The 22,403-nt window shown below is 49.6% G+C and overlaps 1 protein-coding gene across 8 annotated transcripts in view; it reads left to right on the forward strand.

Annotated features, from left to right (window-relative positions):
• EIF4G1 (eukaryotic translation initiation factor 4 gamma 1) overlaps positions 1-22,403 on the forward strand; it is a 723,480-nt gene that overhangs the window by 302,553 nt on the left and 398,524 nt on the right. For 7 of the 8 annotated variants that reach the window (XM_069212975.1, XM_069212971.1, XM_069212974.1 and 4 more), the window contains 3 exons: positions 11,272-11,364; positions 16,549-16,612; positions 17,281-18,639. In XM_069212975.1, coding sequence (XP_069069076.1) covers positions 11,272-11,364; positions 16,549-16,612; positions 17,281-18,639 — 1,516 coding nt within the window. Of the gene's footprint in view, positions 1-4,986; positions 5,223-11,271; positions 11,365-16,548; positions 16,613-17,280; positions 18,640-22,403 lie in introns of those variants that run through there. The other variant, XM_069212978.1, reaches the window with a different exon arrangement.

The following is a 22,403-nucleotide window of genomic DNA, read 5'->3' on the forward strand; positions in this document are numbered from 1 at the left end:
GATATGGGCCAATAGGGTTAGGATTGTGCCCCTCCTCCCCAAAGGTAGTGAGCAGAGGAAGGGTGTAGCCATGGGCTACTGCTCTCTGACCTTGGTGACACCCTTAAATCCAATATTTAGGTGCACGCCTGAACCTTGCTCTTCAGTTTCCTGGTGACCTGACAAGGTGGGGAACTTAAGAGCCGCACCAGCAGAGAAGACTCCAGATGACAACCGACTTGGCCCCAGCTCTACCGGCCTGTCTGCAGATTCAGACTCCTGCTTCAAGAAGACTATTGGTCCTGCAGGACCAGCGACCTCTACAAACCCCAAGTGGATCAGCTGCCTACCCAAGGACCAAGAACCACCCCGGATCCGTGAGTCATGCTCACTCTGCACCAGATGACCATGGCCCGTGTCCAGCTGGCCCACTGGTACAGAGAAGGTTCCCAAGCGATTCTGACCTCGAGCTCAAGTCCACCCTGGGTTGGCAACACTCCTGACCAACAAGACGATGCCAGCTTTGATCGCTGCACCCGGCTGGCCCTGTGTTGCTGGTGGTGCACCCTTGGTGTCTCCTTAAACTTTGCCCTGTGGACACCCTAAAGCCCAAAGACTGGGATTGTAAGTAGAGTACTTACCTGCAGCTTTTGTTACTTTTCCTCCCCGTAGGATTGCATTGCTTTCTATGCGAAATTGCGCTGTGTCCACTTGTAAAACTGAAAAGCATTACTTACCTGTAAACGTTTACTTATGAATTCCAAACAAAGTGCATTTGATACTGAGTGATACATTCTTGCAACTGTGCTTACCTGCAACAAAGATCTTTTTGGTTCTAGAAATACACGAGCTGCACACCCTGCTGATGGATAGAATATATGTCTATGGCAGTGGTCTGCGTTGAAAAATAACCATTGGGCCCCCTCCGCTGAAGCGCACTCTCTGGTTACCAGTGTGTATCGCGAGCTGCACACCCTGGTGAGGGATAGAAGCGCCCTCTTCATTTAACTGTCTATCACGAGATGCTCGCCCCGCTGAGGGAGAGCACTCCCTTCGGGTGTGTGTGTGTATATATCCCTAGATCTAGGGCCTGCTTTTTGGGGGGGGGGGGGGGTGTAGAAGCTCCGTCTCAGTTAACTGTGTACATCCTGAGATGTAGGGCCCGCTGAGGGGTGGGAGCCCCAGCCCAACTCCCACGCCCTTGTTACCTGTGCTACCTCCTCTGGATATGGAAGCACATTCTCCGGCCACCTTCCTCCGTGCGTGCGGGTGTGTATATATTTATTCATGTGTGTGTGAGCTGAGGTGCAAGGGCTCTCCCCGGTGCTGGCCTCTGTAGTGTCCTGCTGGACACGTTCTAGTGTTTGGCCAGCCTCTCTGCTCGGGGCTGGCCTCCCACATACACCCCACACCCACCCAACACAGGCGTCACCGGTCAGGTGACCCTGGCAATAAAAAGGGCCGGGCGCACGTGCCCAAGCCCAGTTCCATCCACTAAGAAACCATGTCCGTGTCGTCCATTCCAGTAGCATGGGGGCCTAAGGCCCCAACACTACATTGGCAACGAGAGGGTCCGATCCCACGTGGCAGGGAGCATCTTCTGCGATGCGCTGGGGGGAGAAGGCTGTCGCAGCCCCAGCCCCAGCTGTGTCAATGAGGGGGTGAGTGCTGCCAATCTGAGTGTCCGCACCACTGCCAGAACGGCTGCGGGCGCCGAAAACAATTAAAGCGCTGCGAGGTGCGCAGTGCTGCTGTTCCCCGTGGCCCCGTGGAAAATGCCCAGCCCCCCCCCCCCCCCCCCCAAGAGTCTAATAGAGCGCAGCGGTCCGCGCAGCACATGGGCAAAAGGCGCTGTTGCGCGCCGTGAAGAAATTAAAGAGCCAGAAGAATGGTTGGGGCCGTCGCCCGTTTTACTCGGAAATAATGGTGCTCCCACGCACCAAAGAAAACGAAGAAAATGCCAAAGGCCGCGCCCCCAACTCCAAGAAATGAATAAAGAAGTGAGGTGCTTACACGCACCCACAGAGAACAGTGCCCGGAGCCCCCAAACACCCCCTGAAAACTTCATAGTGTCTGACAGCCTCTTTCAATGAGGCTAAAAGAAGAAAAAATAAATAAACATTTTGGAAAAAAAAAGACAGAAAAGTGGAAAAGAAAGGAAAAGACACTTACCTGCAGCTTCTGCAGCCCCCTCCAGAGCCCCCTCCAGCCTGGATCCTCTCCGGTGTCTGTCTCCAACAAACGAGGCACAAGAGGAAGAAAGAGTGTCTTTCAAGCATGAAAGAAGCGCACTACTGACATCCAGTGGCCAAAGGTGGCACTGCACCCTATTTCTGTTTTAAAGGAAAACAAGCGTGGATGAAGGCAAGTTTACAGCAGCACCTTCAGAAAGTGACTGCTCCACACCAAGAGTGCGCCCGTGGACAGAAACGGCACAGAAGACAGAAACGGCAAGGAAGAAGGAAGCGACGCAGACAACGCTGAAAAGGGAAGGAGAAGACTGCAGCTATCCCAGCCAAGCTACAACGGCGAGAAATGGACGCAAGTGCCACGCGGAGAGCGCGCATGGACTACGCAGCCCCTGGCGGCCGTCCGCCGCCACTGACGAAAGAACGCCACATGCCCCAGCAGTGATGGACATCACGGCAGGACAAGAAAGGGACATGCCAGACAATAACAAAAGACGCCCAGAAAAGACTCACATGTGCAGAGAGCTGCACCAGAGAACGTGACGACATGGAAAAACGCCCGCAAAATTGGAGAGAGCACCTGAGAGCGTGACGTAACGCATGGGACAAGAGGCCGTGCCAGCCGGCCTTTCAGCAACACAAGATGGACACTGTTGGCTCACCACACAGGAGGTCATCAGAAGTGACCAACCCTGCATAGCACACCCAGGTTCAAGCAAGACCCAGTGCCAAGAAAGCCCTTCCTTGAGGTGCAAGTACTGCACCCTCAAGTGAAGAGGAAAAGAAAGTGACCCTATGTCACTGCCCTGTAACGGGCCAAAGACTAACCAAGGAGTGTCCTCCCCCACGCTGCCTTAAGACTGAGTCAGCAGCAACTAGCAAGAGGAGAGTCGCACACCCTAAGTGGCACGACGCCACCACTGCAACACGGGGATGAGCCCCTAGTCCTTCGACAGGACAGGACCTTCGAAAGGTCCACACGAAAGGGAGACAAGTGGCCAGACGCCACAACAAAGGAGAAGAAAGCGTGGCGTAGCACACCAAGACTGTCTTCAGTGAACTAACATGACACCAACTAGACACCCTTCTGGCGATGTGATAGACAATTGCCCTGAAAGCCCGCATGCACCTGATCCATGTCGGCAAGCGCCCTGACCATGGAACATCCCCCCCTTGTGGTTGCACGAATGATTTGACCATGGCTCCTGTCGGAGAGCCTGCAGCGGCCGGCAGATGGCCCATGCCAATCTCCTGTGGCAAACCCATCGAAAAGGCCTTGAGGAAGTTCCATAGTGAAGAGTCCACAAACGAGAGGTGGTCTGGAAGCAGCTCTGCCATCAGAGTGTCAGGATGTACAAAGGTTTCAGAAGAGGACTTCACGCCATCATAGATGTCATCCGTCTTTGAGGGATTGGCCTTCGTGAAGCCAGGATGTCTCGGTAAGCAGATTCACAGTGGACTCCACCAACGCTCTTGATGCACCCAATTCGAATGACGCACCCTATTCAAATGATATGCCCGATTCAAACAAATTGAACTGTAAACACCACCAGCCTCGCCACGAGTGCCCACAGGACCGAACCACAGTGCATCAGTGGACACTTAACCAACCATCTGACTGTCAGAGTCTGGACTTCTTCCACACAGTGTTCGTGCCCGGCTGTGACCGGTCAAATCATGAACTCGTGCAGTAGGATCCGTGTGCTCCCAGCTGCACCTGCCCATGGCAATCCTGCGGCCTGTGAGACTGATGGTTGTGTTTTGTTACTGTTTTTTTTCTCTTGCAGGTTGGACTTTGTTTTTGTTCCTCAAAGTTTTGGAGGAATGTAGTGTCCTGCTGGACACGTTCCAGTGTTTGGCCAGCCTCTCTGCTGAGGGCTGGCCTCCCACATACACCCCACACCCACCCAACACAGGCGTCACCGGTCAGGTGACCCTGGCAATAAAAAGGGCCGGGTGGCACGTGCCCAAGCCCAGTTCCATCCACTAAGAATCCGTGTCCATTCCAGTAGCATGGGGGCCTAAGGCCCCAACACTACAGCCTCCTGTCCACCCCCGCTCAACCTGCTGCCCCAGTGTGCAGCCCCCGTGCCTTCCTGGTGCTGGTCTTCTGTCCACTCTCGGGGTCCTGTTCGCTACCGCTCCCCCATTGTGCAGCCCCCGCGCCTCCCCGGTGCCGGCCGCCTGTCCACTCCCGCTCATCCTGCTGCCCCCACTGTGCAGCCCCCACGTCTCCCCGGTGCCGGCCTCCTGTCCACTCTCGGGGTCCTATTCGCTCCCACCCCCCATTTGCAGCCCCCCGCGCCTCCCCGGTGCTGGCCTCTTGTCCACTCCCGCTGCCGACCTCCTGTCCACTCTCGGGGTTCTGTCCGCTCCCACTGCCCCCATTGTGCAGCCCCCCGCGCCTCCCGTGCTGGGGTCCTGTCTGCTCCCACTGCCCCCATTGTGCAGCCCCCCTCCCTCCGTGTCGGGGTCCTGTCTGCTCCCACTGCCCCATTGTGCAGCCCCCGCGCCTCCCCGGTGCCGGCCTCCTGTCCACTCTCGGGGTTCTGTCCACTCCCGCATCCCCCGCGCCTCCCCGGTGCCGGCCTCCTGTTCACTCCCGCTGCCCCCATTGTGCAGCCCCCGCGCCTCCCCGGTGCCGGCCTTCTATTCACTCCCGCTCCCCCATTGTGCAGCCCCCCGCGCCCCATTGGTCGCGGATGCCTTGGCACCATGCGCCGCCTCTGCGCCCTTGCGGAGCCCCTTCGTCGGCCCTCCCCGAGGGGGAGGAGATGTGCTGACTCACGGGGCCTCCCCGTCCCTCCCCCCACGTACGTGCCTCGGCCATGAGACTCCTCTGCATGGCGGAAACTGCTTTCTGCTAAACTTCGCCTCGTGCGCCCGGACCCGCGGCCGCCTCCATCTTCAGCCGCGTCCTTGCGCATCGCGCCCCCCGCGCCAGCCTGGGGCGGCGGGCTCCGTGCGGGCCGTGGGGGCCTGCGGCAGACCCGGCGGCTCCTGATCGGACGGCCCCCGTGGGGGGCTCTGCGGACCCGCGATGCGCTGGCACAGGTACGGTGGGCGTCCCTCCTGGGGCCGGGACACCCCGTGCGCCCTCGGAGCAGCAGCCCGGGCTTCACATGGAAGAAGGGGGCCGGCTGCGGGCTGGCGGGGGAGTGGTTTGCTGAATCTGGGAAGACGAGGTGGGGGAGCTCCCGGGCCCGCTTCGCGGCCTTTCACTGTGTCATGCTTGTAATCCTGCAGTGGGAAGCATGGCCGCCCCCCTCGGGCGGCGGGGCTGACCTTAGCCGGCGTGACTTGGTTTTATTGTGTGAATGCTGTTGTGGCGAGGGACCAGTGCCCGCGCTGCTCCACTTTGTTTCTCACTGCTGTCTCTCCCGGTGAAACATGCGGTGCTGATGGTGCCACGACCTCATCATGGCACACTTGTAGCCCAAGAGCAGCGCTTGCGGATGCTGCATGTGACTAACCCCGTCCGGCGTGGTACAGATCTGACCTTTCACTTATCTACAAAAGGTCATAAATGTTTGGAGATTAATGCACCCAATTATAAACAATTTTGCCATTTCTAATGACCCTTGGAGATCCTGTTCATCGATAGCATTGTTACTATACCCGTTTAAGATGGCTTTTTGTACGATAACATTAAACATGCTCAGTACAACCGTTGTGTAGGTGATGGGAATTTAGATACTGACTTAAAAGGTAGTGTGTGGACATAGGAAGGTAATTGAAGGAAACGATTTTATGAAAATACAGTAAGTTAGTAATGGCGACAAGGCTCACTGGGGTGAGGGGGGGGGGGGGTACTCGACCCTCTTCTTTCGGTCTCGGCAGTATTTGCCGCTGTTAACCAGTGGTTTCATTACCCCTAATATTCACCATTACTGGTTGCCCCATCCCCGAGTGGCTGCCCTGAAGGCTGCGTCGTAGTGGGTTTGTGCATGGTACTGCATGTGAGTATGAGCTTTTACACTGCTCTCCCCACCCCCCAGAAATCCACCCTCGCCAGTTACCTTTATTCTGCCCCACCGATATCAGACAACCCGTTTCTCGTGCTCAACTATTCTGTCGGTCACCTTACCAGTAGTCAATATACTGGCAAGGCCTACTAGGAGTTAAACAATGGGTTTGCATAAACATCCTCCATTCTCTCCCTAAGACTTAAAGGTGTCCGGGCCAAGTAGTTGGATAAGTGGCACAAGGCGAAATTTAACGTAACATAAGCGCTCGTTAATGCATAGTTCACTTAATTTCACAATCTTACCCGTGATCTTTTTTTTCAGATTGCAACCTGGTCCACTTATAACGGAAACTGAACTTTTATTACTAATTTAGCATGTTCACATCAAGCTTTGTCCCTAAACCCTTTAGAATCACAGCCACATTTTTTAGAACAGCAAACTTTTGCGACCACATAGCTTTAATGAACAGAACACCAATTGTTTTTATTAAACGTTTTATATCGAGAATAGTTCCCAAGGCAGTGGGGAGCTTTATATGAGCTTCAGATTAATTTAATTTGAAGTACAGGAGGTAGTAATTTGCCCAGAAGCCTTAGATGTTGAACCAACATTGGGACTTGAACCTGGTTTCCCAGATCCAAAGTCGTCAATAGTTAAGATGCATCCATATTTCTCAATTGATACGTGAGTTATACACAAGCAATATGGCGGTATATGACCATGCTGAATAAACACACCCTCTGTTGAAGTAACTTTGTGAAGTCAAAGAAAACAACAACAAACTCCGGATAGCACACCTGGAATCTTGCTTGGTAACATTTGCGAGGATTTGTTTTAAAACTGCGCTTCAGGGCATTGTTCAGCACCTTTTCTCAAACATGGATAATCATTTTAAATATGACTTGTATGTGGACCTGATCTTTAGCGACTACCACTGGGTCCAGACCCACAGTTAAGGAAACCCTGCACGAATTCATTATGCCATTTGTATTTTAAAAAAAAATAAAAATAAAAAAATACCTGAAGTTCTCAAGATTCCCCTGAGGGTTCTTCTTTATGCCAGCATAAAATCAAATGCGCTCGGAGGAGGGGCTACAAAGGGGACTGAGTATGAGTCCTTGAACTGAGCCTTGCAGCCCTGCTGGTGCGAGTGGAGCCAAAGACCTCGGTTGTGACAGGTAAGGACCCGCTTTGAACATTCTAAACTAGATTGAGCCTCCATCAGGCCTGATCTTGCCCATATCTTGGCTTTATAAGAGCATGTGACTTGCTGTCATTCCCGAGAACCAAGGGTATGTAGTTCAGCCCTACTTCTAAATCGAGCCTTGTTGTACAGTGGCAGCCTGAGGCTCCCGTGGGTGCTGCAGCAATCCACATTAACAGGGCCATTTTGACGTGCTTGCTTCTGAGGTGGAGTAGCATTTTCACATGTAATGTGAGTGTTAGCCAGATCCAGGCACAATTTCTGCATTCATTTTGTCTGGAGACTGAGTGTATAACTACTGCCCACCGGACAGCAACCCATGTACTTGGCAAATTGCTGAATCCCTGGTATGTCTTGTATCTTGCACCTTTCTTGACTTATGAATGGGTACCCCAAAACAATGTCTTATGACTGAGGTTTCCCTTTCCACTGGATAGAAGGACAAAGGACAGACTATTCATAGGATGCCAAATTGATTACAATTCTCAATCGACAGTGCCAGACACAATGCTACGAACAGTCTAGTTGGTCCCTAGGATATGGCACAGAGGGCATAAGCTATATGGGCACTCCAGGAATTGCAGAACTGCTTGTGCCACCTAAAACGAGTCTCCCAGTCCCTAATTGCAGACTGGAAGAGCAGTTTTAAACTGCTAACCAGACTTTGCCATTTAAAGCAATGACAAAGCAACTCTCCCCCTGCCTGCAGTATGTGTAATCACCCCATGCCAGTCCTTCTGAACCGTGCAGGATATTTAATGAGCAGAATATGCATTTTACAAGTTCTCGCAGTGCAAACACAAAACTGTTGTTTTTACTGTGGAAACACTTGGTCGCCCGATTTGGTGAGTACAGAGTTACATGCTGGCCCTCCCTCAGTTGTGCTAACTCCAAAATGGTGTGACCAAAAGTTGGTTCTTCAATATATCAATCTGCTAGTTCGATAATGTCATAAGTAAATTTGTCACTTTGTTGCCTTTAGGCTCTTGTGCTGTTAATGGGTGCTCATGAGGATTTGTCTCGGAGACAGTTTTCTGCCCCCCCCCCCCAACGATACGTGCTAGTGACTTGGGAGAGGTTACAATAGAATCCTGCACTGGAGGGAGGTGTTAACAAACCTCCCTCTTGCAGTAGGCCACACTGGTGTTAGCCAAAAATGTGCATTTCAAAGGAGAAATAACCTTTGAAGGGCATATGGGATGCTCTTGAGAGGGTATGCTCTATTGTATTGGTAAACATGCTGGCACTAGGGACCTGGAAACCAGTTGTCAAACTGGTTTTCTAGGGTCATGTAGTCCCTTTTGTAGTCACACTTGTGTTTGGGCTTTAGACACCAAGCGAAGGGTCCTTCCATGTTGGAAGTGGGCAGAATGCTGCATCTTGGGATACGAAGGTGCCACATTTTGAAGTAAGTGGTCAACAGGAGGAAGGAAACCTAGTACCTTATTGGTTACCAACATCTTACACCTGGAGGGCATTTTTCTGAGCATAGAAGGGCTACCCGAGCCCAGACTGTCTGGAGAGAACCAAAGGACTTCCCTGCTGCACCAAAGAACTGGCAAAGAGGCTTCGCTGGTGTGTACTACTCATGCGGAGCCTGGTGCCTAGCAAACGTGAAGGGACCCCACCTGCTGTGTCCTGCTTGTGAAGAAGTGGTCTCTGGTGCCCAGTTGAAGCAAGACTCCAAGAGTCAGCTGACTGACCTGTTTGCCACCAGAGCCACAACTATGAAAGGAGCCTGCTGAGCTGAGTTGGTAGCCCACATCTTCAGGCTGCGGTCTCATCGCAGTGCATCACAAGAGACCAGAACCTTGGAGCTCCAAGTTGCACCAGAGTCTGCTGGACCCAGGAGAGTTGTTGAAGTTCAGCTTGGTCGTCAGGAAGACTACTTATTGCCCAGGAAAAGATAGGACTATAACTGCGATGCGGAAAAACCGATAGCCCAGTGGAGAGTAGACTTCTGCCAGGGACAAAAATACATTGAGGGACGTTGTCCCCTGTGGCCACAGTGTTTGTGGACCGAGTGATAGCAGCATGAAGACGCCTGTCAACCACATGGCATTCACATCATCCTTGCTTATTTTCAGCATCTTGTATCCCTTGCATCAGCAAAGGATACATTTGTCTGGGACTTCCTGAAGCATGCATCTTCCTCCAAAGTTACTGTTTCTGATGGCCTTTCTGGTACCCGTGACTGGCTCCCATTCAGAGATGATTGCCTAAAGTAACTAACTGGCAGCAGTACAACTAGCAAAAGTTTTTGCTTAAAAGTTTCCTAGTATCACCTTTGTTGGATTTGCTTATGGTTGTTGCGGTTACGTGAAAGTGCAGCTTTATTGCCCCTTGTAAGTGCTATTATCTTCAGAACCCTCCAGTGGTTCCTTTTTGTTGTGATGTGTAAACATGAATAAAATGCCCTTTGGGGGGTGGGGGTATCTTGGGTGTCTCGTTGATTTCTTTAATTGTTCTAGTGCTGTTTAAATGCTTTACACTTATCCCTTTGCTTTGTGTAAGCTTTGCTGCACAGAGCCACCGCTACACAGGATTGATCTACAGTGTTTAACAAATTAATCCCACTGGTCCGAAAGGGGCTGGCAAGTGTACTACTTTGTGAGGTGTCACAACCACAGCTTATAATACAACCAATTTTTTCACAGATGGGTTTTTCATAGTTTTGGCATATAGAGAAGAAATTGTTGTGCTGTAGAGGTGGTTCTGGGGAATCTGTATCTTTTCCCTGCTGTCTCACTCTAAGCTATATGTTTAGTGTTGTGTTCAGTTGGGGTTAGCCTGGCACCTGTGAAGACCGTTTCTGAGTTTATTTGTGAGAACCTACAAGACCCTGAACAATAGATAGGTTCCTCCATTGCTTTTCTTATCCCCTTTTTAAGGGAATGTGAAGATGGTCGATAGTCCTGCCTGAATGTCAGGGTCCTCTTCAGCCAGTGACTCTTCATTTGAGTTCGAAAAGACTTTGCACAAGTTTAGCGATGATGCTGCCCCTTGAAGCTGCCACTCTTTTGAGGGTTGCTATGAGCCAAAGCATAAGCTCTGCTGCTTCAAATGAGAAGAGCTCAATAAACCCTTCGGTTGATAAAGGACTAGATGGTACATTGGTGGAGTGGGGTTCACTAGTTTGGGGCACCTAAATTCTGTTAGACCCTAGACGCTGACTTCCATTCTATGCTATGGAACATCTTTGACAAATGAGCAGGTTTGTCAGGGAAATAGAAGGCATGCCAGAAACTTAATAACGTGGCATACTTCAGAGTTTCCAAGCATTCTACACTGTCCCACCCGAGTCTAGTCATTTTCACACCCAAGCCCTGCTGTGCTATTCACGATCCGTGGGTTTAAACCTGTTCCACATTAATTCTCATATAACTAAGCGCTGAACTCCCATCACTTAAACTGGGTGACCTGACAGTCAAAAATGCTAGTTAACAAAAAGAGGCATGACACATGTGAAAGGGACCGAGGCATATGAAGAACATTTCCAAGGCATGGTCTTCAGAATCCATGGCCTATCACTAAGGAGGAATAAAAAGAATAGAATAGAACCGTCCAGTCTGCATCTTAACTGCAGATTCATGCTCTTGTGTCCACAAGCTGTAAGAGGTCATGTCCACTGGCACATCCACCTGGTGACATTTATGTGCAGTTCTTGTATCACTTGTAAGGTAAATATTTGTTTAGGAGAACTTCAACTTAAGTGGTGATGAAAAGGCTACAACGTAGGGATTTTTATTTTTTTATTTTTTTTAGTTGTTGCTCAGTTTGCTACTCCCAACTGTGTACTGTTCTGAAAGGCTTAAGGACCTGCAAAATAAGTTTCATGTATCAGTCCAAAGAGGACTGTTCAAAGTTTGGCGTATGTGGCAGAATGGTAGGATTCTTGTGTATTGATTATTCAAATTCTTCTCACCATTAGATTCGAATACGAGATCCGAATCAAGGCGGTAAAGACATCACAGAGGAGATTATGTCCGGAGGAAGAACATCTTCCACACCAACTCCACCTCAGGTAAGAATTTATCTAAGGAGGCACTGTATGGGGCAGTGACAGTCTATGCTCTGAGATCAAATAATTTGGTAACAAGGAGTACTTAGCTGCAACTTGTGCATGACAGTGCGTTGTCGGATGTGATTTTGGAACACATGCAGTCCAGCCTAAATTGAACAGTGGAACACCCTGTATGAACAGCTTCCCAGACCATGTACTAAGGTGATCTGAGGGGCGTTCGAAGGCACCAAGGGCCTAAGGAGCATCTATTTCAAAACACTATAGTGAATGTATGAGATCTCAAGAGCACAAACTTAACCTTAATACAGCTAATCTTATTAGGACAAGAAAGCATGTGTGACTGTCCACTTAATCATTTCCCTCTAACATTGGGTTCCATAGTAGAGTGCTACACGCCACAAAGCACTTTCCTCATCAGGGGTAGCAAGCGCTGCGTAAATACAAACTATGTAACGTGTTGTGGTAGGTACACCTTCATTCTCCTTACATCTTGTTTGGTTCTGACGTTCGCTAGTTTTTAAAAAAATAAATAATTTTTTTTTACCAAAGAAGTCTTTTCAGTCAAGGGGTTAATGGGGACTCCTCGGTAGACTGGCATTGCGCTTGGGCCCCAACCCCATTATGATTGTCCTTTTTTAAAAATGTTTTAAAGCCACTGGCTTGTGACATGCATGACCAGTGCTCTGGTACCGAGGCCCTTCTCAACACTTTAGTCCACTGACACTGATTGCAGATTAGGACAGATCATTGCTGTCATCACTGGCTGGGCCCAAGCCTGGCTCAAGGTGTCGGACACCAACTCAACTTCCTGCCAGAAAATGCTAAATTGGTAACTGGTGCCTGTTCAAACCTTGCCCCATGGCGCACAAAATTCCTCCGGTTTGACCAATACTATGTGGGCACGTTTTGCTATTCATCGGAGCGAGGCCTGTCTTGGGTCCGGGTGCAAGAAGACTCTGGCACGGCACAGAAAGGCACTGGGCACAAGAGGTACAGATGCTCACTGTAGGAGGCCCCAGATGTCTTCTGGGAGCAAATCCCCGATGTCTGCATGGAGGGAGCCGAAACTATTTGCATCCCGCCCAGTCAGCCTTGGCCAGAGAGTCTTCTCTTCCAACTGCAATGCAGAGGAGGAAGAGCAGCACATTGACGAAGTTACAAGACCCACACAATATCATGGAATGCTGGTGTGCCAGAAACGCATACTACGTCTGGGGGACCTTGAGGCGAGGCAGGGCGCGTAACCCCTAAACCACACTGCAGCGGAACCAACCCTCCAGGGCGCCACATAGCACCAGCACCCTTCAGCTTTGAGGAAGACGCAGAAAGTTAGTTCGTCGTTGAGACTGACGTCGAAAGTGGCCAAGCGCATCCCGACTGTCGCAGCACAGAAGCTGAGGAGCTGCTGGATCCAAAAGTCCGGAGGATTCAGGACAGCCGTTCCTTCAACGCTTAGAGTTGGATACTAGGCAAGCGACTACAACCTCCCCTCAAACAGGTAGAAGTACGACAAAGCTCCTGTCGGAACTGGTTGACACTGCCACACAAAAGTAAGCCGACCCAAGATAGTCCCTTGATTTGGTGCTGGGACCGGCCCCAAAGAAGCGCAAGGACAAGGGGATCAGCCCTGTTTACTTTGCTCCTTCTACCCCCTCGTCCCATCACCCCTTGACTTCTTCCCAAACCTCCTCCTCCATTTTCTTACACATCTCCCAGGCTGTAGAGTCCTACCATCCGCCGACCCGTTGTTCCTGCAGGGGAGCCAGGTGAAGGGGAGCATCTGTGGGGAGATTACTGCCTGCAAAGCCAGCACCAGGATTTTTACCGGACACCATGCATGGCTCAGCATTTCTGATATAAACCTGAAGCAACATCTGCTCACCCTGCCCTTTGATGGAAAACACTTGTTTGGGCTACAGGTTGACCAAATGTTTTGGAACAAGTTACTCCCCGCGGAGACCATGGGTTCCCTGAAATCCCCTGCGTCCCAGAGGCTCCTCTATCGCGGCGCCTCCAGGCAGGACTCCTCTTATACAGGCTCCTACCAGAGGCACCAAAAACAAGTCCACTGCTCCTACAGCCCCAGAAGGGACCAAGAGTGGCAGGTACAGATGAAGCAGCAAAGACTGCTGCAAGGAGGCCTCAGCCAGCACCATGCGCAGACTCTACAGCCCCCGCGAATCACACACCTGTCAGAAGAGACTGATATTTCCTGCCACGCAGGCAGTAAATCAGCAGACACAGGTGTGTCCTTTACCGTGGTGAAACTGTTACTGCCTAAAACTTCACATGCCCTCCCAATCTACCTCCCCATGCCTAACACCTCAGCAGTGAACATTTACTCCTAGAGGAAGAGGTTCAAGACCTTTATAAAAAAAAAAAAAAAAGAGCCAATCTAACCCATTCACTAACACGAGAAAGGGGATCTACTCCCCTCCCCCTGCCTTTCATCACCAAGAAGGGCTTCTCCCTGAGGCCAAACCTCAAACTTGAGTTCCTCAACTGATAGATCCAGTTAAAACGTTTTCACATGGTAACCAGTCTGTTGCAAGGCTGGCATTTTCAAGACCCTATACCACATGTGACTTATCACAGACCCATCAAGAAAGATGGGGAGGACATCTGTCACACAACAGAACAGGTGTTGTGAAAAACGCAACAGCAGGGTCACCGCATCAACTACCTCGATCTCTCAGCAGTCCAGCTGCCCTCGAAGTTCTCATTCCACAGATCCAGGGCAAGATAGTCTTAATCTGAACAGTTAACATGCTGCCGTTTACTACTGAACATCCTCACTGTTCCTTATTTCAGACAATGTGGCTTTGCGCTCTCCACCCCTGCATCCACCTGGTGGCAGAGCAGCTACACCGGTTGGACAGTGACCTAGCAGACCGATTCAGCCAGTCCCACCACTGTCTTGTAGTTCGCTAAAGTTACTTTTGTTGGGAAATCCTCAGATGGATCTTTTTGCCACTCCCAATAATGCAGTGGTCTCCAAACTTTTTTATGCCGCGCCCCCCCCCTAGTTGAAAAATAATCATTGGGCCCCCCCTCAGAATTTTTCACAATTATCTTATAAAAATGGCAATGTTTAAATATGTCCAAACCTATTTAAACATTGTAGTTAAGTACTGTTACCTTTTTAAAACTGCAATACCGTGCTTCTGCTTAAAACAAAGGACTGTTATCTGTACAATATTTATTTTGGCCAGAGTCTGGGGGCCCCCGGGATCACTTGAGGCCCCCCATTTTAAAGACCTCTGCCATAATGCAAAATGCCAAACCTTGGTATTCCGGCACTCCTAGCCCATCGGCAACACATGAATGAACTGGTTAGGGATATCTACCCACACTTTTTCTGTCTGTACCGCTCCTGCCACTAGTAGTCCCCAAGATGCGACAAACATCCCAGACATGCATCCTCATAGCTCCCACCTTGGCCAGACCGCCTCAATCGAAGCCAAGGCCATATCAGACACCTGGACCCAAAACAGCTCAATTTAACAATTTGACGAATGAGTTCCCAGAAGTTGGGTCCCTTTGCTTCGCACGGGAGTGCATAGACAGCCAAAGGAAGCCCAGTTGTAAAAAAGAACTACCTCGAAACACCTGGACCTCCTAAAATCTGCGGTCTAGGACATTTGCTACTTCCTTCATCTTACAACAGTGAGTTAACATGCATGTTGTAGCAGCCACAACAGCTTGTATGTAGAACTGTTGCGTTTTTTGTGTACCACTCACTGAAGCTTTCATGGTAGGTATTAAAAACCATCTTTACAAGGTGCCCCCAGACCTGGAGTAGAATCTCAATGTAGTCCTTTTGATTCATGATCACCCCCATTTTCAAGCGCCTGTGTTCCTACCCTTCCAGTATCTCTCCATGAAAGTAGCATTTTTTTGTTGTGATAACTTCTCTCAATTACATTAGTGAATTGCAAGCACCCACGCAACAGTAACCTTACTTTCAGGTGGTTCCAAAGATTAACCCCAAGTTCTTGCGTAAGGTGGTTTCTCATTTTCACCTTAACCAAACCACAGAACTTGCAGTCTTTTTTTCCCACACCCAGAAACACTGGCAGAGAGCCTTCCATGCCTTAGATGTGAAACGGGCTCACGTACCACATTGATAAAATTAAACCTTTTCACAAGGCATACCAGCTGTTTTTAGCCTTTAGGAACCCCCAGAAAGGTCGGATCATTTTGAAAGCAGGAATTGCTAGATAGTCGAGTGCATCAAAACGTCCGAAAGCCAAACACGTTTTCCCTTTTCCCACTAGGACACACTAAAAGTAGCTGCTAACTGATCTATGCATCTCTGCTTCCTGGTGAACTGGCACATATTTATTCAAAACTCTGGATATTCTTGCTAGGCAACAAGCTCAAGTTGGCCACACAGTCCCAAGTACCGTTTTTCAGGCATGTGCCCCATCTACATGCTAACCACCACTGATTGAGGATTGGGTTACGGCCTGTAAAGGGGATGTGTATCCACAGCAACATGTGCGCCAAACAAACCTTTACTTGTAGAGTATGTGTATTGACAGCACTGAACACTATGAACCTTTTCCTTACAATTAGTCTTGAACTTTAGTTGAGAAAGTATATATTTATTTTTGTGCTCCACTTGTAAGTGTGTTTGAGTAGAGTTGTGGGATTGCTATTAACAACCCCAATCTATAGTTTCTTCTTTAACCATTATATCTCCAAATGCCCCACATTTACTACTTGTAAGGTCATCCTCGCACTGACATTTGCACTGACATGAATGGTGGGTCTGGGTTTCTGTATGAAAGATTAGCTTTTGATGCTGTGAAGCTTTCTGAACCGGGGTTAGCGAGTACTGACATCTTGACATCTACAGGATTACTAACCACATGGTAACTGTAGCCATCTGACACGATGTCTTGCACATGACATATTTTCCTAGTTGTCATAGATAAATTAGTATTATCAGCCTCTGGTAATCTGGGACTGCAAGACAGCATCACTTGAGGTCATCACTGTTTGTGATGTAACTGGCCAAGCTTCTTCCAGGAGGCCTGTCTCTCCAGTGTGTTGGGAGGAAGGCAGCCAAAGGGGGAGAGTTAAGAGACTGGGGGGTGGGGTAGGGGGGCAGAGTGCAGTTCTGATGAAAGGTCTCCGGTGTGAATAACCTGTTGCTCTTCCTCCCCCCTCCCCCCACAGTCCATCGCTGGTGAAGTGCAGGCCAATGGCGAGAGTACCCACGTAACAGTCGTCGTGAGACCAGGTTAGTATTTGTGTACGGAGCACTCCTTCTCCAGTGACCTAGTCATGCTGCTTTGTGACTTCACGTCAGGGCTGGGAGTGCTTCCGAGGCCCTAGCAGTCTCTGCCAAAGCCTAGGTGTTGCATGAGGATACCGCTTCCGGTGGATCCATCTCCAGCAGGATGCTGACCGACCATCACGGTCTTACAAATCTTTCGACAGGTAAAGAGGTGAATGGTAATTTCAGTCCATGCTATAGAATTCATGAGGGAAAAAAATGTCTACCTGAGTGAACTTAATAAGTATCTCTGCCCTTTCAGCTATTATTCCAACCCCCCCACGCATTCATTTCAAGTGTCTAAAGTCTTGCCCATCTGAGTGCCCTTCAGTATATCACGGAGTCAAAGATTTAAGGCAGATAGTTGTATTTATGATTCCTTTTTTGTTTTTTGGTTAGTTTTCGGTGTGTTCTAGACAGAAATGCAGTCTCTCGTGCACCTGGTCTTGACATTTTCCTATTTTCCCATTGGAGTCTAAAGTATTGTAATCCTTACACAGCAAGCTTCTAAACATCCATTTGGAGGGGGAGGGAGAGAGGAAGGTATTCTGATAGTTACCTGTTGAAGGTCAAAAAGTTATTGTATTATTACAGTGTCTGAGGATGTTAAGCACCTTTTGTATATTTTTCAGATGATCGTCCAAAACCTGCACCATTTGTGAGCAAGCCATCGGCATCCCCACCGCTTCCTCCAGCAGTTGATACTGAGTTCGAAGTTGTGCCCACAGGACTGATTCTTCCAGGGCCTGACTATATTCCACACGTGTTAGAGCTCACTCCTCTAACGCAGGGCCCGTCGTCTACTCCGGAAACAGATATCCTAGAGGAAAGCCCCCTTTCTGAGTTGGTGCAACCCTTGGCAGAGGAAGAAAGAGAGAGTCCTTTGTTGGAGCCTACAATTCAGCCGGTACCCCTAGGAACACAAGTGGAGAAACCCCAGAGGCCTCCGATTGAGGATTCTTTGGAAGAGCCCTTGACCTCTGCCTTTGAGGTACCCAACCCCCAACAGGGCATAGTAGAATCAAACGGTGTACTTGATAAATTGCCTGTGCCTCCTTCCCTCCCTTCGCCTCCTTTTGTGTCTGTTCCTCCTGCCCATCCTGAGACCCCTTCCCAGTTTGAACTGCCTGCTCAGCTTGAACCCACTGCCAAGCCTTCCAAGTTGGAGCTAACTGCCCACCCACCTCCAAAACCGGAGCCTTCTATCCAGCCTGCATCTCAGCCCCCTGTAAAGCCTGAACCCTCTCCCGAGCCTCCTGTAAAGCCCGAGTCTATTACTCCGCCTAGTTCCCAGCCACCTGTAAAGGTTGAGCCCCCTACTCAGCCTGCCTCAGACCCACCTGTAAAACCAGAGCCCACCCCTCGGCCTGCTTCGCAGCCCTCTTTAAAGCCCGAGCCTCTTTCTCAGCCTGCACCCCAGCCTCCAGCAGAGCCGGAGAACCCTACTCCGTCTGTTCCTGAGGTTCCTGTAGAACTTGACACCCCTTGCCCTCCTGCGCCACCTCCACAGCCTGCTTCCTGTCCCTCTGCTGAGCCCACCTTGTCTGCTACCCCAGAGCCTGCTACTCAGCCAGACTCTCAGGCCCAGCCAGAGCAGCCTTCCCAGCCCAGTACTCCTCAAGAGCCACTTCATCAGCCAAAGTCCTCTTCTGAGGCTCCTTCCCAGCAAAGTCAGGCTTCTTCCCAGCTTGAACCAGTCATGGACTCTCCCATCGCCCAGCCTGAAGAGCTGAAACTCGCCAACGGCCTTGGAGTATCTGGGACATTGGATAATAAAACTGCTGATGAGCCAGCCGAATCTGACATTAGTCCCATCTCCGAGCCAGAGATGGTGCAAGCCGTTGAACAGATTCCTGCACCCGCTGCTGTTCCGGCAGCAAATGAAGAGGAGTTTGTGAAAAAAGCTGAAAAGGAGATGACCAAGGAAACGCAACCCCCAGTAGCACCAGCAGTGGCTTCCTCAGTGGAGAGTGGCGAAACATCTGTTCAAGGTACAGACCCCTGCAGCTGTATTTCAGCTTTTAAGCTTTTACCTCTGGGGGCTACAGAGGCTGATGCATGTGGTGGGACAATCTGGGAAAACAGAATTACGTTTAAGGGTTTGCTACAGCGGACTGTGCTGGTATTAATGTATAATGGGTTATGTGGAGTGGTACAGCTGACTATGTCCGCCTTGATCTTCTCGAGACAGTGTAGGCATGATTGTACTGTGAAGGACTTTGCCTTCATTTTGTTAACTTTGGATGTTTAGCACAGCATGCACTGCACAACTAATCTTAAATCCTTTCATGAAATACATCCCAGAAACCGTGTTTTGAAGTATTTTCCCACCCAGAGTCAAGTGCAAGTGGTTGTGTGGGGAATGAGTATCGAACTGGAGGCAAGGTGTATTTCTTTTTGTGGTACCAAGACGAGGGGATTCTGTGCAGAACAGTGCAATCTGGAAGGTCTTTGTATTAATTGAGCAAGTTCAGTTTTCATCAAAGGACATAGCTGGGCTTGTTGTTTCTGTGTGAAGTGAGGCCAGTGAAGGTAAATAGAAGAGGCCAAAGTCCCTGGCGCAGATTCCGGGCGTGGGCTAAATTTGTAGATCTTTAGATTGAAACGGAAGAGAGATAGGAGTAGAAGTAGTGAGTTTTGATATTGGATATTTCCCCTATATGTTGCTCAGTACCTTCTCGTGTACACACTAACCGCCAGCAACAGGCTTAAAGCTTTTTAGTTATTTATGTATTTATTTATTTTTAGACCTTAGTGAGAATCCCAGATTTCCAAAATAAATGCTCAGCCCTTATTTAGTAACTTAATGAGATTAAACATTATATAGCAGAGTGGAAGCAGAAAAGTAAATGAATTTCTCATTTAGACTTCTGACTGCAGATTCCTCGCCGTGTGTATTTCCTTAGACGCCAGACTGGGTCTGAAAACGCAAAAGCAGTGCTCCGGCATGCCGGCAGTTGGTGCCACGCAATTCTAGGTCGACATTGTTGGCCTGCAGAAATGTGACATACCCGAGCTTCATAGAAGTTCCACCCATGCGAGCGGACATAAGTTCCTTCCATTCTTTCTGCGTCTTCAGAAACTGGTCCCGAGCGGTGTTACTCCGTCACTCTGAAGAGATTTTCATGTAATGTTTTGCCACTGTGCAAGGGATGTTATGCCACTTGCTTTGTCCTCAGTTGTCTGTCCCCTTTGAACTCGCGGACAGGACTGGCACCAAAATCTATGCCCATCCACTGATTTTGTACCACTGTGCTGGATGAAAAACAGCAACCCATCATATTGTCATCTCAACTGAGGCCAGGAACAGGTCTTGATTTGCCACAGCCTCTTCTAAACCCATTTGACTAGGGCGCAGTTCAACTGCCGTACAAACCCACCCATACATTACACCAGCCTTTTTCCTTAGACTCTGACCACAGCCATCCTTACCGAGATGTCAATTGAGGACTTGTACATGGACCTTCAGGAGGCCAGTTCGCTGACATCACCTGAAACTGATTTGGTTTCCCAACCTGTTCCAGCATCATGTGAAAGCATGAATGTGTTGACAGGTCCTGTAACTCGGCAAGGCACTGATCGAGCCTCTCTTGCCCTTCGATGAAGCCCTCATAAAACACCGCTGTGCGATTGGGTTAAGTCGTCGTCTGGCCCCTCAGTCAATTGACTGGCATAGACCTGCCCCAGGAGATCCACAAATCCTAAATCGGCATCCAGCCACTGAAAATCTGGTGGTGGAGGTGTCCGCTAGTAGAGTGAACCCCTATGTCTTCCCAACTTCTCCCTGATGGGGAGTTAAATGGGAATATATATTTGGCAAGTGTATAGTATTCTTAGGCATGCTTGGTTTAGGGTTAGTTAACTCAAAGTATCTGCTTGGTCGCTACACCCACACACTAAGAAAAGTGGTAGGTGAGTTCTTACCTGTGGTCCCAGTAGATATGCACTCTTCCTTAGCCCAAACTATTCAAGGTGGTATGGATACAACCAGATTCATCATCACCTGCTTGGGCACAACGGATAGGGGTGTGGGCCCAACAGACAGTGCCCTGTCTTCCAAGGGCAGCGCTTATCTCAGTCTTCCACCCCTCTGACCACAACCTCCAAGGCCCTTTTGTGCACCCTTACTAGGACCCAGCCATCTGGTGAGAGGCATGATCAGCAATTTCTTGCATTGGTGGCAACACATCACATCTGACACAAGGGCCTGCAAACTGTCCATTTCTCATTGGCCCACCATATTTGTCACATACATCAGACCACATCTCGGAGGGCCATATGCCATACGCCTATTTTGTGTTAGAAAGTTCAGGCTGTTTTGGCCATCCGAGTTACAGAGAGGGTGCTAGTCTCTAAAATAGGGAATGAGTGCTATGCCTGCTACTTCTTAATGCTGAAGTATAGAGTCCTCCGTCCTGTCTTAGATCATCTCTCTCACAACAACTTCCTGTGTAAGGACACATTCAAGCTGCTTACCCATGCCCAGGTTCGACCTGCCCATGATCAGTCCTGAATGGTGGTGTTAAATCTTCAGGATGCTTGTGTTCACATCCCCGTCCTGCAGTTAGCAGGACAAAAGCAGCTGTTCAATGTGGGTTGCAAGCACTCACTTTGTAGTGCTCCATTTCCCCCCCAGTTGTTTACCATTGATGGTATTGATTGCTGCCACCAGTGCAGGTCTGCAATACCGGTCTTCTACTACCTTCACAAGTCTTTCAAAAGTGGGCTTTCCACAGATGGTCGCAGATCACCTTCAGGTGAGTTTGAACCTCTTGAACTCTTAGTCAACCTGCTGAAGTCACATCCTCCTGCACAGTGGCTTCTTTTCATCCGAGCAATCCTGGACACAGTGTGGGACCAACGAATCCAGGACATTGTGGCGATGATCCTGATGGTACTGCCTCTTAGACATATGTGGTTAGTTCAGACGTTTCTTGGCCTATTGGCCTCCGGCATTCTTCTCACCAGCCATAGCAGATGGCAAATTCAGCCTTCATAGGGGGACTTGAAGTCTCCCAGCATCAAGGGTACCTATCTGATTCTATCCAAGTGTCAGTGGAGACTTGAAGAGACCTGCAATGATGGCTGATCGTCTGCACTTGACCAGCAGTAGACCCTTTTCCTGGCCCCTCCACTTAGTTAATGGTTGTGACAAATATTTTGCTACCGTGTTTGAGGCCATATGGGATAAGTGGAGATCGGAAGACTCCAGTCTGTCAAGTGACCCGCCTCATCAGTTTGCTGGAGTTGTGGACAACAAGTTTGGTGTTGAAGGCCATCATGCCAGCTGATAAAGGTTTTCATGAGATCATCACTGCCGTGTGGTGCTGCAGCAAACTGTACGGTTCTGTGCCAAGGCTACACCACCTGGTGAAATCTTTAAATGCCAGGTTGTATAAAACTCGGCCTGTGGCCCCTAGTGGAGCACAAATGCCGATTGCACCCATAAGGGCCACAGGGCATCTTCTGACAATAGAGAGAACCATGGCTATATACTTTTGCCACAGTCGGATGTGTAAGTGCTTTTGCCAAGAACACTCTTCGTTGACTTTTTCCGTCTAGAGTAGACCAGTGAACTTCTACATAACTTCCTGCTAAAATCTTTGTTGTACCAGGTTCTGAAGATGAGAAAGGACCGGGCACAAGTCATTCTAAAGCTCTGTATTGGACCAGGAGATTGTGGTACCTGGAACTTCTGGCCTTGAGCTTCCTTCTGATCAGGCTGACAGTTAAGGAGAACCTCCTGTCGCAGCAG

The sequence above is a fragment of the Pleurodeles waltl genome, chromosome 11 (assembly GCF_031143425.1).
Source record: "Pleurodeles waltl isolate 20211129_DDA chromosome 11, aPleWal1.hap1.20221129, whole genome shotgun sequence".
Classification (NCBI taxonomy): domain Eukaryota; kingdom Metazoa; phylum Chordata; class Amphibia; order Caudata; family Salamandridae; genus Pleurodeles; species Pleurodeles waltl.